Source organism: Grus americana, chromosome 6 (genome assembly GCF_028858705.1).
Source record: "Grus americana isolate bGruAme1 chromosome 6, bGruAme1.mat, whole genome shotgun sequence".
Lineage (NCBI taxonomy): Eukaryota > Metazoa > Chordata > Aves > Gruiformes > Gruidae > Grus > Grus americana.
Window position 1 is genome coordinate 38,190,746 of NC_072857.1, and position 15,083 is coordinate 38,205,828.

The 15,083-nt window shown below is 38.3% G+C and overlaps 1 protein-coding gene across 6 annotated transcripts in view; it reads right to left on the reverse strand.

Annotated features, from left to right (window-relative positions):
- Positions 1–15,083, reverse strand: part of ERBB4 (erb-b2 receptor tyrosine kinase 4) — a 629,144-nt gene that overhangs the window by 131,462 nt on the left and 482,599 nt on the right. For 4 of the 6 annotated variants that reach the window (XM_054830343.1, XM_054830340.1, XM_054830339.1 and 1 more), the window contains exon 16: positions 11,801–11,875. In XM_054830343.1, the coding sequence (XP_054686318.1) occupies positions 11,801–11,875 (75 nt within the window). Of the gene's footprint in view, positions 1–11,800; positions 11,876–11,994; positions 12,040–15,083 lie in introns of all 6 variants that reach the window. The other 2 variants (XM_054830344.1, XM_054830341.1) reach the window with 1 other exon arrangement.

Sequence of the window (15,083 nt, forward strand, 5' to 3'; positions counted from 1 at the left end):
ACGGAGGGAAATTCAATTCAGTGGGGTGATAAATCAAACCATAAAGAATAGAAAACAGGAAAGAATGTTTGGGAGTATTTTAAATAACCAACAGGAGGAAACCTGTTTGAATATTGTGCTCTTCCTTCTGCTATGTTTTTTAAACACTTTCCAAATTCTACTGGTGGAAGTGCTTGTAATTCACTTAAGTTCCAGTTAAGTGTTTGTTGAAATTGAGCTATTCAACATAGAAAATATCCAAACCTGTACACGACTTCGCAAAATCTTGCCTGTAGGACTGCACAGGTGCTTGCCTACCTTAAAGGAGTTGCGAGAGGAAAGTTTCTCTACCCCATGCCCTTCATCTTTAATTTACTTCGCAAATCATATTTCTTTTGAAAATGCATTGATGTCTCTTACTATACTTGCCCCTATTAACTGCTTTTTGGAATGCCACTCTTTCCTAAGAGGAATCGTTCAGAAGATTTAAGGAGCACAAAGCTGATTGCTTTGTCTAAGTGGTTGTGAACACTCCACTGTTTCCTGTTAGAGCTTTGAATCATATGGGACAGCGAGCGTTTGCTTTCACAAGTCTCAGAAGTATTTCACAGTAGGGAACCTTCAAGGACTGTATTTGGAGACCAAGCCTAAGAGTCTGTCCCAGATTCCCTCCTTCTGAAGTCTTTATGACTTTATGTTTCTCTTTTGTGAGAACAGATTATGTACATTAAAGAGGGTCCTAACTTCCATCAGACCGCTTCTGGTCCAGCTCTGCAACTGCACTCCCATGAGCCATGTCAACAAGGTGAACGAGCCTCTTCATCACGTCAGTGAGCGATCAGACTAAAGTTCAGTACTGGACACCGGCAGAGGGGGAAAAAATAACCCCATCAAAACAAAATGAGACATGATAAACTGATGAGAACAGAACTGTCACACTATGTTCCTGATCTCCAAGTTTCTTGCCATTTCCAATTATTTGTTTTGTGATAAACGTAGAGCTTACATGGGTTTCAGCTGAGATTTTTTTTAAGAAGTGGTGGCATTAAAGCATCTTTTGGACCTATGTTTGAGATTAGAGCGCATGGAGGATTTGTAGAAGAATGTGTTTGGAAATACGCACCCGTATATTGTGCATGTATTACATATAGATAGATATGTGATTAAAAGTATTTCCTTTAAAGTTTAAATCAAAATAGTAACACTTCAAAATAGTGACACCTCATTCTGTACTGGTATAAATATATATATAAATATAGCATTTGAGACATTTATTAGAATACTAGTAATGGCCTCGGTGCTGTTAACTTCAACATACATTTTAGCTACTCCTCATTGGAGTTCTAAATATGCAGAATTTATCTTTGTGGAGCATAGCAGGGAATAAATGTGGCCACTACTCATAAATATTGAGGAAAATCCAAGGCAGGTAAAGGGCAGGGTATAAGGAATTTATTTCTGAGTATGCCTGATGCTGCTTTCAGATTTATCACTATTATTTTACAAGAATAGCAGTCTGTCTAAATGCTTTACACAAATTATATCAATTATTAGAAAATCTCATTTGATTATGGGGAAAAAGTCACATAAAATTGAGATCCTCCTTCTGACACAAGGCTTCTACAGGATCATCTCCTACACCACAATACGCCCAAAAATTCCTCTATGTCTGTAACTTATCAGTCATCTCCCAGTAGTTCTTATATTACCAAGTGGAGCAGAGAGGCACTCTGGTGTATCTTGCAACTCCTAATTCTAGTCATCATCCCACTGCCAGCATTTCCCCAAAGGCCATTCAGAAAAAAAAAGTTCGACTTAGAAGCTCTGAACCCACCCACCTTCGCTCCTCTCCTCTGTATCCATAGCCACCCAAAGGAATCTATTTCACTTCTCTGGCTGTAAAGGGAGCCAAGGGAAACCAGTCGTCGTGAATATTATCCTCATCTTCTATTCTCAGCTCTACCAATGATTTTTTTTTTGCGTCTATGTACACAGCAACCTCCTATCATCTTGATAGTCACAGATGTGACTTGATTAGAAAAACAGCTTGTGTCCATGGTGAGGATACTGCTCAGAGTAACCTACAGTCTACAACAGCTGTTTTATTATGATTATTTTGCAGTACAGTATGGCCCACATAAAGGCAAATGATAATTTAGTAAAACAGCTCTTCCTTCTCCCAAATTTCAGAACATTCCAGAATTTATTGCAGATACCGCCTTATCTATGCATCTTCCAAATGTTAAAAATACTCCTAATAGCTGCTAAACTCTCAGAACAGAGCAAGCCAAGCATCTGGGGAAACAGTGATCCAGGTTAAAAATCTCTTTTTCCTTTTTCAGTAACAAACCCCTCCCTTTCCCCCCCGTCACCAAACCCCCAAAGCTAAGTACCAGCCTCTTGAACAGGCAGTGGATCCTGCTGACTTTCCGTGCCTCTTTGGTCTCTGAAGCTTATTAGGGCTTAAGAAAACAAGGAAGGAGAAGGCCCAGACATCTTTTTTTCCAGTCTGTATCATAACAGAGAGAGGGAAGAGGAATTACATCTCGTCCCACTTCAAAAATATATGTATTTGAAGTATTTAAGTGAGAAAAGTACGAAAAGGTTGATGAAACCAGCTAGAGAGAATACACACAAACATACTGCTACAGCTATGGGTTTTTGCTTGATTTCTTTGTAATTGCCTTTTTCTCACTGGAATTTTCCTGTAAAGGGAAAGAGCTCCCTTATTTTAAAAATCTGTTGATTAAAAGAGGACTCAAAACTCCCCAAAGTTTGGAATTTGGAGCCTGATCCACTGGTTGATCCAAGAAATCAAAGAGGAGAGAGTTCACATAAAGCTGAAATGTTGAGACAGCACTGAACTTTGCCTGCATCCAAGTCATTTACATGCAGAGGATATCACTGCCACAAGGGAAGGAAAAACATATCTACAGGAGATGGGACTATTTTACAGCTAGAATATTATCTCTTCAATCTGTTCTTTGTCTATTATCCTTACTGTGGTTAAGACTACGCATATTAACAACCAGTAGTCCATTTTTAATGCAGAACTACTTCTAACTTTTTTTTTTCCCCCTACATCAGACCATGAGGGGCAGGGAGAGAGGCAATTTATTTCTGAGATTTACCCATTTTCTTTAAGGAAGGCTATTCAATCAAACAAAACAATGCTCACTGATGCAGAATCCACTGAAATGAACTGAAAATTTCACGATGGCCTATTCTAGCCTTCTGGGAACTTAGATCAGCTTGGCCACTGCCACAGTGGTAAATTGCCCAACTAGAATTCGTCCTCTTCCCTCCAGTCCACCAGGTCATCCCTATTTCTTTGCTTCTAACCAACCAACGCACAGGACCTGTATGTCATGCTTTATGCTCCCAGCATTATATTCAGAGTAATTTGCAGATTAACATGCTATATTGCCAAAAGTAGGGATCCCAGTGTCTTATCTCCTCTTCACCATGACCTGGAAGACTATACTCAGCAATACTGACATCAAAAGCCTACAGGTTCTTATTTGGCTGAACCTTAACAGCATTAACAGGAGCAAAACAGTGACAAATAATTAAAAACACATCCTTTGTCCTTTGCTTTACTTCTACTCTTCCACTGTCACCTCTTCACTCACGTTATGTTGCTTTACAGCTTCTGTGACTTCTAAGAAATATCTGTGCTACTCTAATTTCAGTGGCGTATCTAAACATCACCAGGTTTACTACAAGTAGACAGCTATGAGTTAAAATGGTACAGTAGGTAAAATAAGAACATGTAATGAAAATCCATGCATGCATTTTAAGAGGCAAGTAACACCTCGATGTATTGCTTAGATGGCTTGTGTTTCTAATGCACAGACTATTTCACAGGCAAATAAAAAAAAGGCTCTACACTTCAAACTTCAGCCAAAATAAGATTTAGCTGTTTGAGCTCCCAAACATCTTTACTACAATGCACAATATACAAAGCTTTAATTATTCCTGGTGGGTCTTCTCAAAATCTCTTTAACATACAGTCCTGAAAAAAAACAGTCTTTCTGAAGGTACAGGGTCTATATGCTTGTTCAACTCTGTCCCTTACCACTATAATGAGTTAGAAAAGAGGCAAAATACCTCTACAGTACAGAAAAAAGATGCAAAGTAAACTGAACTCAAAGAGAGAGGGCATTGCACGGGAAAATAGTTTAGTATTAGGCCCCCTTTCCCACTACGATTTGAATGTAGTTGTATAAAACTCTTCGTACAAAAAGCCCAAAGATACAGATAATTTTCCGACCCTGTTACTTCACTTTACAGCATGACAGGAAAAAAATTATAGTAAGATAAAGTAATTTAGTCTGATGGCTCGATTTAAAAATGCTCTACTCCTGCACGGTTGCTGGTATTTGTGGTAATGCTTCCACCTCTGGTAACTGTTGCAGTACAACTTTCCAAAGTAGCACCAAAGGACAGAACTGTGTTCATTTCTTCAAATCCATAGCTTGTTTTATTAGTTTACCACTGTGTTTGCAGGCTACACACTGGTAAAACTCGAAAATGTCTTATCAAATCCAAAGCTAGTATTTTCATTTCTGCAAAAACAAATGAAAAAGATCAACTTTGAACTGTATTATCATAATTAACAAGTTATCCACTATTTTTGATCTAATGCTGGAAAAGCTGTTGCAAATTAACTGAGAAATAGAACGTACGCGTTTGTATGTAAAACAAAAAAAACGGTAATGTCATTTGCAGACTTCAAATACAAATTCTCAGCTGCATCAAGTGTTCTACACTTGCTCGTTCCAGCAAATATTTAACTGGTTTTAAATACGTGATGGAAAAGTATGCATGGGGGGAAATTCTTGCAAGATTACTTTACAGATACTTGAAAGGAATAAATCTATCCTAACCCCAAATGCAGTCCCCACCTACAGTAGATACTAACTTTGATCTGAAGAGATCTAATTAAGCAGACTTGACTGTATACATGCTGACAACACAAGCACACCACTACCAACATACTGTTCTAAAGAACCCCAACCAAGAGCTTCCCATTTTATGCAAGAATTGCAGCTCCTTTATCACCTGACAGGTCACAGTGAATAAGCCAGAACTCAGAGAATTAAGTCTTGGCTGGACTCTAAACTGAAATATATTTGTCACGTAAATCATCTAAATATGAAAGAGCGACAAATCCTGCATTATGCAGGTAGATTGGAAGTAAGACTGCAAGCTTTAGTTCTGATTTATTATATGTTAAATATTAATGAATTATTAAGAAACCATTCACTGTGGTTTAAACAACTCTACATCTTACATATTTCTAAAGCTCTATAAATGTATTTTTAATAATAGATAATTAATTTATAACAACATTAAATCTAAATTAAATCCTCATTTCAAGCCGTAAAAGAAACCCATTGGAGAGTGGTGAGATATATACTGTTACTCTGTAATAAGGTCACTTATTCATGGCACAATTTTATTTCTGCATCATATATTATTTGTGTAACCAAACCAGTACAGACACACAACATAAGGCTTATGTAGCCTGATGAGAAATAAAAGCAGTGAACTCTGCCATAGGACTGTGTGTTGTTTTCCATTTTAACAAATCATTCTCAATTTGGAATTTCCTAAAGCTTTTTGTCTTTCAGTAGTGACCTATCACGTTTGGCCTAATCACTTATTTTTTTTTTTTGCTCATAGTTTCAGTAAAAATATTTAAACCAGTTTTCTGAACAAATAATTTTCTTCTTTTAAATGTATTTGAAAATTTATTTTGCAACTTGCGGTGGTAGCAAAGCAGACACATAAAAAGCTTTTATCAAGACGTATCTGCAAAGAAATTTGGTTATGACCTGACAAAACTCCAGTGCTTGGTAAATATTGTGTTTAGTCCATTCTGCGCATTTTCCATGACACACTTCATGAAACTGAGAAGCTTGCTGCTTAAGGAGGGGCTGAACATATGCATACAACTCACTAAGCTGGACCTTGCACTCAAGCGACAGAGATGCAGGACTTAACGAACACTTGCCATGAAGTTTGGGGATAATAGAGGTATTATGAAATTCATGATGCTACCTTGTGTGCTAAGGAGACCAAATACAAGTCCCTGCACGTTTCTGCAAGAAACCTGCTTGCTTGCTTTGTAAGACTGGGTGCTGCACTATTGGTTCTTCAGAGCTCAGGAGCTGAAGGTGGCCCAAGGGCTGGGACATACTGAATGAGACAATAAAACCACCACACCTATAACCACAAGGAGACACGCTAAGGCAACTCCTATAACCTTACTGTGGCATTTCGCTGTTTGTCGTGCAACACTGCACAATTGTATTACCCAAACCCACGAAAAGGGCACAGCTGCTGAGAAACCTGGTCTATGAGTATCAACAATCCAAATATATGGCAAGAGTATTTTGCTTATATTCTGCTCTTTGTCTAACAAACTACTAGAAACAGCAGATTTCTGGCCTTATTCTACCCTGTGCACTCACAACAGGATCCTCAAATGACTGGAGCCACAGAACAGATTTTAAAAAACACTTGTGTGACCACTGCTTCTGGTTCCTTCACTCTTCCAAATTTAAGAGTTTATTTTTCTCTACAGTAGCAGATCCTACCAAATCCTTACATGCTATGAGACCACACCAGCCAACCCTACTGAGTAAGGCAGATAAACTAGAATCCGCTGCAGATCCCAGACAAATCTTTCCTAACACATTATAGAACACAAGTTTTAATATGAGAGCTTTTTTTATCTGTGGTCAGATCTGTACAGCAGAAAAAAAGGAAAACCCACCTACCCCTTTCCTAAGCAGACCAGTCTTAGGAAGTGGGAGTAGTAAAAAGTCGGGGAGGTCAAGAAAAGAAATCACTGCAGTGACTTTCATTCACGTCACAGGGGTATTCAAAACATACTCCTCCTAAAGCTCCAAGCAGTGAAATGTTGTGACAATAACAGGGCCCACAGCAAAGGTCTGTTTGAGAACCGGTTCAGCAGCAGCAAGTTCTCACAGCGAACAGGGATTTCTCTCAGTCTGTCCTAAATAGATCAAGTGTAAGCTCTATCCAACCCACAGAGGTAGGATAAGAAACTGCCTGTTTTTCTAGACTTGATTCTTAAAAAAATAAAAATAAATCTGTTTCTTCAATTGCTCTGTTCTGATACAGCATCAGAAAGCTCCATATTAAAAGTCTCTCAAGAGTAGCATCTTTTACTAATCAAGTAATATAGCTTAGTTTGTACTCACAGATCCTATTTTTCCTCTTATTTTATGCAGATTCTCTTCCTCTTCCCCTCCAGAATGACTATAATTATTCTATAAAAATACAGAGCATATGGAATGCTTTCCTCCAAGCAATGGCACAGAGCACCATAAAAGCAATGAACGTTAGCAGTTTATTAGAGGTGGTTTCCCTTCCCCATAATCTACTCAGAGCTGCTGTGAAATTCTATTGAAGTCATACTGTGCAGGGTACAAAACAGCTATGAAAGGATTTGCCTTCATTACATAGGGTTTACTGTTAATTAGCTCTTGTACACACACACAGTACATAAAACCAGCTTTTTTGTTTAGGAAGTGATGATTTGTTGAGAGGACATCCTTTGTTGATATAAAGCTAGCATTGAGATTGTAATTTGAGTTAACATCTACACATCATTTTATGTAACCACTTGACAACGGTGGTCCTGGCTAATTAGTTTCTGTTAGTTAAAAGGGAAATGTGAATGAAATTTTCTTAGGGTGTAAATAGTGAGACACATCAGCTTACTCGGACCAACAACATCAAGGTGCTATTTCCTTCCTATCATATCCACCAAACACTTCTGATCACATCTTCAGATTTGCAACCTCTCATGCACCGGAAAACAGAAACTTCACTCCTCCTTTGACAATCTCTTCTCTCTTAGTGTTAAGCTGAATGAATCACAGGAAGGATGAACACATTTAAAATTCACACTTGAAGTAAAAACTTTATCCACAGCCTAGCTTCAGTAACTCAGTTAGCCAAACTTTTCTGGTGGACTTGGGAGCAGGGGAGCGTAGAACCACCAGTCTGTCATGACTGCCTAGAGTCATTTTCTTAATGAACAGTAGAGTATTATTTTTACAACCTTCCTTTTAGGCAATGGTTATCCAAATCTTTGAAGCAGGTATACTCCTCTTCTTGCTCTTTGTTCCAGAGCTAACAACTATGCTATTTGACTCAAAGAAACCACCAACTACAATTGTCAGAAGGTATTGAAAGGAGGAGTGTCATTCTAGTAAGGGGTGGGAAAGGAGGAGGACTAACTCCTTTGGGCATCCTGGGCAATTCCAGCCTCCATCTGCTTTCCATCCTTGCTTTGGTGATTTCTAGGAAAGGTTCATATAGAAGGGGAAACCCAAACTGAAGCCTTACAGTAATAATCTAGTATTTACTCCCTCCACCCCCAAAAAGTAGAGAACAACAGGAAGAGCTACGAGCAGCTGATTAAAAACAGAACACAAGGCTTTGGTCTCCTCTCTGTTCCCCGGGCTGAAATTCTCAGCACAGCAAGGAAGGAAGGAGGGAAGACAAAGAAGCAATGATATTAGTTACATGCCAGCTAAGGACTCCACCTGGCATGAGGAATTCTCCTCTGGGCCGTCCCATTCCTTTGGGCCTCTGTGTCACCTGAGCAGCCTGAAGAGGTCAGCCAGAAAACCTGCTCAGCAAACTGACTCAGTGAATCACACAAATTACAATCAGACAACATTGTGATAGGGATGCTATGAATTAAACATGGTATAAATACAGGCAGAATGTATGTCACAAGTGTGAGGAAAGGCTTTCTCTGCTGTGTGATTTCAACTACAGTAAATCAAGAGCTATAATGACAACAACCAGAATTTGCAACTAACCACAAGCAGAAGAGGCACTCATTTCTCCCATAACTTCTAACTCCTTTAGAGTTTGAACTCTTCCTGGCAGTTAAGAATACAGTGGAAGCCTTTGTGAGGATAAACTGAACACATTGAAAGTAAGTGTGGGCTCTCACAGGGGGGAAAAAAAAAAAACCCGACACATGAGATCCAGCAAGTAACCTAACAGTCATTTGAAAAATCTATCAAGTGGGCTAGAGGAAGAGGGCTAAAATAGCCCTTATGCATGGCACTGAGCTGGAAACAGGAAAAGGGTTTCTTGCATCCTTTTGGACAGAACTCTGTTGAAGCTAAACGTTTTAAGAAACCCAGACACCTATGCAGAAAGACACGCAATGCCAAAAGTAAGGACTTTTTTCCCCCAAAATATAAGGAACCAAACTCAAGCAGAAAAACTGAAGTTTCACTAGTCATCTGGAAAACAAGCCATGTGACGCACATCTGATTCATCTTTATTAAACATGACAGTATGAATTCCTTTGCTATTCTATCAGACTCTTACAAAAGCCCTCAAGTCAACAGATCATGGCGAAACCAATTTGCAACCTGCAAAACTGGAAAGAAAAGCAACACTGGTATGAAAACAGAAATAGGTAAAAATGAGAAATATCTCAATTGTTTGTGGTTAGAGCCCTGCTCTCACTTTCAGCTGCCTGAATAGCAGAGAATCCTGCCCTTCAACTCACTAATTCACATCAATAGAAGAAATTCAAGTTAATGAATAAGGGTAAATCTGATTATTAATTATTTTAAGGTAAGTCTAGGGAGGGCACACAATTGTTAAAGGGACATGAAGAAGGTTCTATCCAAAGTGAAACACATCAATTTTTTATTTACACCCCTACTGTAATAAAAAGTATCGCTTTGCCAGTGCAGTTTTGCCCATTTTTAGCCCAAACAAAATGAACCATTTTCAACAACAACAAAGTTCAATTTCACTAATCTAATAAATATAAAGGTATGAAATGTCCTTTCTTTGGCCTGAAAGTAAAAGAATACATACATCCTGACATTTAAACACAGTGCAGTGTTTTCCTAAAATAAATTCAGCCAAGTTTGAACAACAACAAAATAAATCCATCAGATCTAAAAGAAACATTTCATGGTCTTCCCCCTCAGACTGAATGGAGCACAAAACTATTCATTGAGCAAAGTAAAACAATTGCTTTAATTTCCACTCCCCTTGCTTTACTGCTTCGACAGTAGATTCAAGGACACAAAACTTACAATTTTCACAACATAAAAACCAAAATAAGCATTGCCTGCTAGCACGTGGCTTAAGCCTGGCACCTTACTGGACAACACTTTCTTCAGTGGTGTATCATCATGTTTGAGGTTCCACTCCTTTAATTCCGCTTTTAAATACAGGGCCCAATCTTACATCCACTGCGATTAACAGGTGTCTTTCCATCAAATTCAGTGGGTATTTGGCAGTACCTATAAAGACTTTACTACTACCTGAACATTTTCAATGCAAAGGTGGGTTTTGGAGTTATGCAACTTGAATTAAACAGTGAACGAGGTCTGACTGGCTTTTGGGTTAACAAGGGAAGCTAGAGTGAGTAGCCTGTAATACTGTAAGAGAGTTACACTACAGCCAACAAGTTGTCTTCCTACTATAAAGCCCTTAATGTTCCTAAAAGCTGATTAAAAATCCAACCGATGAAGTAAGTGTTGTTTTTAAATTGGTTACTAAAGCAAAGAACTTCAGCATGGCCTTCGTCCTCTGTAGTCTGGTAAGCCCCTTAAACTTATGCAAATAATAACAACACATTTTCAATATTTGTGCTTTGAATAAAGATGGCAAAATGGAGAACTTTAAAACTGATTCCTTGTTTTGGGCAACTCAGACTGGATGAATACATCTGAAAACGAGTCCCCCATAGAGGTATCTCAAACTGGATACTCCAGATAAGAAAAAATTAAGAAATAAATTAACAAATTGAAATATTGCAAAACTCTGTCTTCTTCCATTGCTTATTATTGGTCCATGAATTAAGTCAGAACTGACATTGATTTAATTAAACAAGTATACCACCTGATAGCATTTATAGAGTACTGTTTTCTAAGTGTAAACACGTTCTCCCTCAACAGCTAGAAACAGAGATACATTAGGTGCACAACTAGGAAAGAGAGGCAACCATAAAATCTTTTTTTAAACACAAGAAAAAAAAAAGTAAAATCCTTAATGAGGTGAAGTTGACTGAAATGATATATTTTTCATCCAGTCTTAGCTCATGACAGTACTCCCAAAGCCTGGAAGTCATACTAACCAGTTTGAAATTAAAAATAAGCAAACTCAATGGCAATGAAGGGCTTTCATGAACAAGAATGCAGAATATAGTATAATTGGAATGTTTTGGGATTCTTCCTACATTTTTTTTTGATTGTCATTATTGAAAAATAAAATTGTTGCAAGGTTACAACTTTTTGGTTTTGAATAGAAAATTAAAAAAAGCAAATAACAGTGTTACGTGAATTAAGGAAGAAATTCAGGTTTGCTGAAACATTTACTTTTTTCCCCACAGAGAAGTACAAAAGAAAAAGCTTCATTTGCTTTTAAGCTTTGTCTTAAACAAAAAACCCAACAAATGGAAAAAATTCCAATTTAACCAGTTTTCACCATGTTTACTTCTAGTAAAATTTCATCAAGAAACTTGTATTTCAGTAGAAAATTTCAGAATTGAACTCTTATTGATTTAACCCAAAAATAAAAAAAGATGGCATTTTCTAATCAGCCTAAGTCAGTAAGATATTTAATTGGCTTTCAAATGCAAAAGTAAATTTGGATGTTCAGAGGCATACCTTACTTAAGGACAAATTATATTCTCCCCATAATTTGCGTTTCTGAACAAACTGGATAGTATAACATTCCTATGGCAACCAGGGAAGGACCTTGTGTACAAAAATGGAGAAGTGGTGGATGTTACCTAGCATGTTGTGGTAAAGTGGACTGTCGTGTCCATGGATAGTAAATGCAGTCATGACTAGCGGGACCTCTACACCTGCAGGCAATTACAAACAAAAGACGTCATTTGCCATTCACAAGGACATGCACACGCATGCGCCCTTGTCCACACGTGGAGGATGGAAGACACACAGGGAACGATCACTCAGCAAATACCTATCCATCAGGCCGATGCAGTCCTCAATACGTGGCCCTATGCACCTGCAGCAAATCCAAATTGAAAATAGGGAAAGAAAGAGAGAAATCTGTTATTTACAGATCCAAGAAGCAGGAATCACCTCTTTATGCCACATTCTTAACTGTAATTCTCAAGAGAGACCCAAGTCACCACAAAATTAGAGTTTGTGACAAAAACAAGCTTACAACAGGAACAGTAATAGCAACATAAATACCACTCTAAGGTTGGACATGTCTTGGCTCAAACAACACTTAAGGCAGGTTTCACCTGCATACGTGGGAGTCCTGACAATAGAGTTGCTTTTTCTGGATGTTGTCTGAATTGTCAACCAGTGATTACTGCACAAAAGCTGTTCATTTGCAAGAGGAAACCTCCAGGAGCACAATGTAAAACTTCTTTTCTTTCTGTAATTGATGCAATTGTTCATTCTGTTCTAAGTTCCTAGCTAGAGCAACTGCAGAAGTATTTTGGAAGCTGACTATACTTTTATCAGGGAAGCTCAAGGATGAGCTTCCAACAACAAAAACCAGAGCAAAATGGCGTCTGCTGATTCAGACAATTTTATTCTGCTTTCCTTAGATGCTGCCAAAAGTCCTCCACCTGCAAAATCAGCAAATGCTCACCACAGGTGATGGGAATGCAAGGAATCGCTTCATGCAGCAGCACTAAAGCACTACCATGGGGAAAGAGTCTGTCTGCAAAATGTGAATATGTGTGGATTTTCCTTGTCCTCACGAAGAGCAGTAGGCAAAGAGGTGTCCTAAGTCCTCTGCATTCACACAGCAAATCAATTAGACATTTGCACAGCAGTCAGGATTCTGAGACAGATATGTAAAGTTAAGCTTTTAGGGGTTACGACAACTTGACACCCTTTAGAGCTGAATGCCCAGCTAGTCCCTCTGTAGCCATGGGGAGTATCTAGCTCTCAGCATTTTAAGGAAACCACACCAATTCTTTAACAAGATCTCAGAACCATTTTATTAACAGGCTCTTTGGCTGTACATCTACTACAGGAGCAGGTGATCTCACACATCAGTAGACTGAAACTTCTGTTGAGGCATTTCAAATTTAAGGTATGATCCCCAACTCTTTTTAAAGTCTCCTGCTTTTAGTTTGGCTTTGATAGAGGGATATGCATGTCAAAAATCTGAAAGAGTTCAAATATGCTCCCATGAGATCTTCTTTCTACTTCACCATCACTTGCCACTCATCAGCTTTTGCTGCATTTAAATTAGCTATCACTCTGCCATTATAAAATAAATTCAGTGAATTCAATTTCCCCTTACCTGTCCATCAGGGAGAGCAGAATGATAGTGGACCTTACCTCTTGTTTGTTTACTTGAATTTTTATTTTTACAGAAAACCTGTGTCATGCAAACACAAATTGTAAAGATTTCCTCAATAACGGTTTCTTTCAGCAAATGTGCAGACATAAAAAGGATTCACTAAATACCCAGGTGGCCAGATAATGCAAAAAGTGGAAAGGGTAGATTTAAATGCAGTTCAGAAACTTAATAGAGAAAACTCATGGCAGGTCTTTTTTGAAATTTCAGCTGTCCTGGGCTTCAGGACTTCAGAATTCAGGACCAACTGAATTCTAACCAGCCTCAAACATATCCAACACTTCTTCCTTTCATGACACTCTCGGCAATTTACAGAAAACCAGTTCAGTAATGAAGGAGGCTGAAAAAAAGTTGTTCAGATCTTACATTCCCTAGCATGTCAAGAGAAGCTAAGATCAGACTCTTGCTATAAATAAAAAAAAGGCCCTCTTCAAATTAGAGGCCTGAGAGCTCATTACTAGTTCAGATAACTGGCAGACTAACATAAAGAGCCTATTGTCTTGGAGTCATTTCACATCTGTACATTTATTCTCAGACTTTTGGAGAGCAGGACTTGAATCCAAGAAGACCAAGCTGTTTGGACCTCACCCACTCCAAGTTGAAATACCATTGATTTTTATTTAAACCTGTAATCTTCTTCAGTAGATTTCCCAGCCCCAAACAGAAAACTCTGTCCAGGTGCAATTTTTCCATTACTCCTACTCATGTTGAACAGCTTCCTACTCTCTGACTGGCTGTCCCGATAACACGCAGTAAAGTACAACTCTGCGTGAGTAATGGCAATATCCATTAACAAGCTGATTTGCACCACTAAGTCATCAGTTATTTTTCCTCTGGAAGCAGTTTCCTTGGTTTCAGGCTTTTTGACACATGTAAGTACAAGCATGACACAATCATACATCACACTGGTACTCCATTCACCCCCAGGGTTCCTTCTTCTGCTTGGAGCCTGGATGATATTTTCATTTCCAAGTTCTCTCTGTAAAATGAACTGCTTAACTGATACATGCCAATTTATTAACGATATATTCAGTACCTTACAACAGTCCAATATAGCTTATACAGAAAATGACACTTGGAGCTCATCCTAACTTTACAGATAATAATCCTATTTATGAGTTAAAACAGTTTTGAAAATTTGAGTAACAACTGTTTTTTCCCAAAACAATCCTTTTCTCTGTCACAAATATTGACTTTCATCAATTTTATTTGAGATTGAAAGGTGGGGTCTTAACTGTTCACAGATGTGGAGTAGCCAAGCCATTTCTAGTCAAATGAATTCTCAAAAATCTTTGTCACTGGAAACAAACAACACTGATCATTACAATGGCATGAAGCATAAATGGATTAACTCTGGACAGGACAAAACCTTAGTTGTGGTGATGACCTGGTCACCCAACTATTGGTATGGATCAAGTCAGACAAAACCAGGGGGTTACGTAGCTAATAAGAAGTGCATACTGATGGTGACAGTAAGAACTGGGGTGGGAGGGAATTTTGCGTCAACAAAATAGTAACAGTTTCTTATTCAGTTTGTTTGTTGTCATTGAATTTGTACTATTGTTTCATCTGGAATTCATAATGCCTTCCTAAAAATACAACTAATCTTTAGTGATAAGACAGTCCCTCTGCCTTCAAATCCCTTCTGGACCACACATGTGTTGATAAGGCTCCCATGACTTCTCTGGTCTTGCCTTAGGATAATGAAGGATAATGAAGTTTTT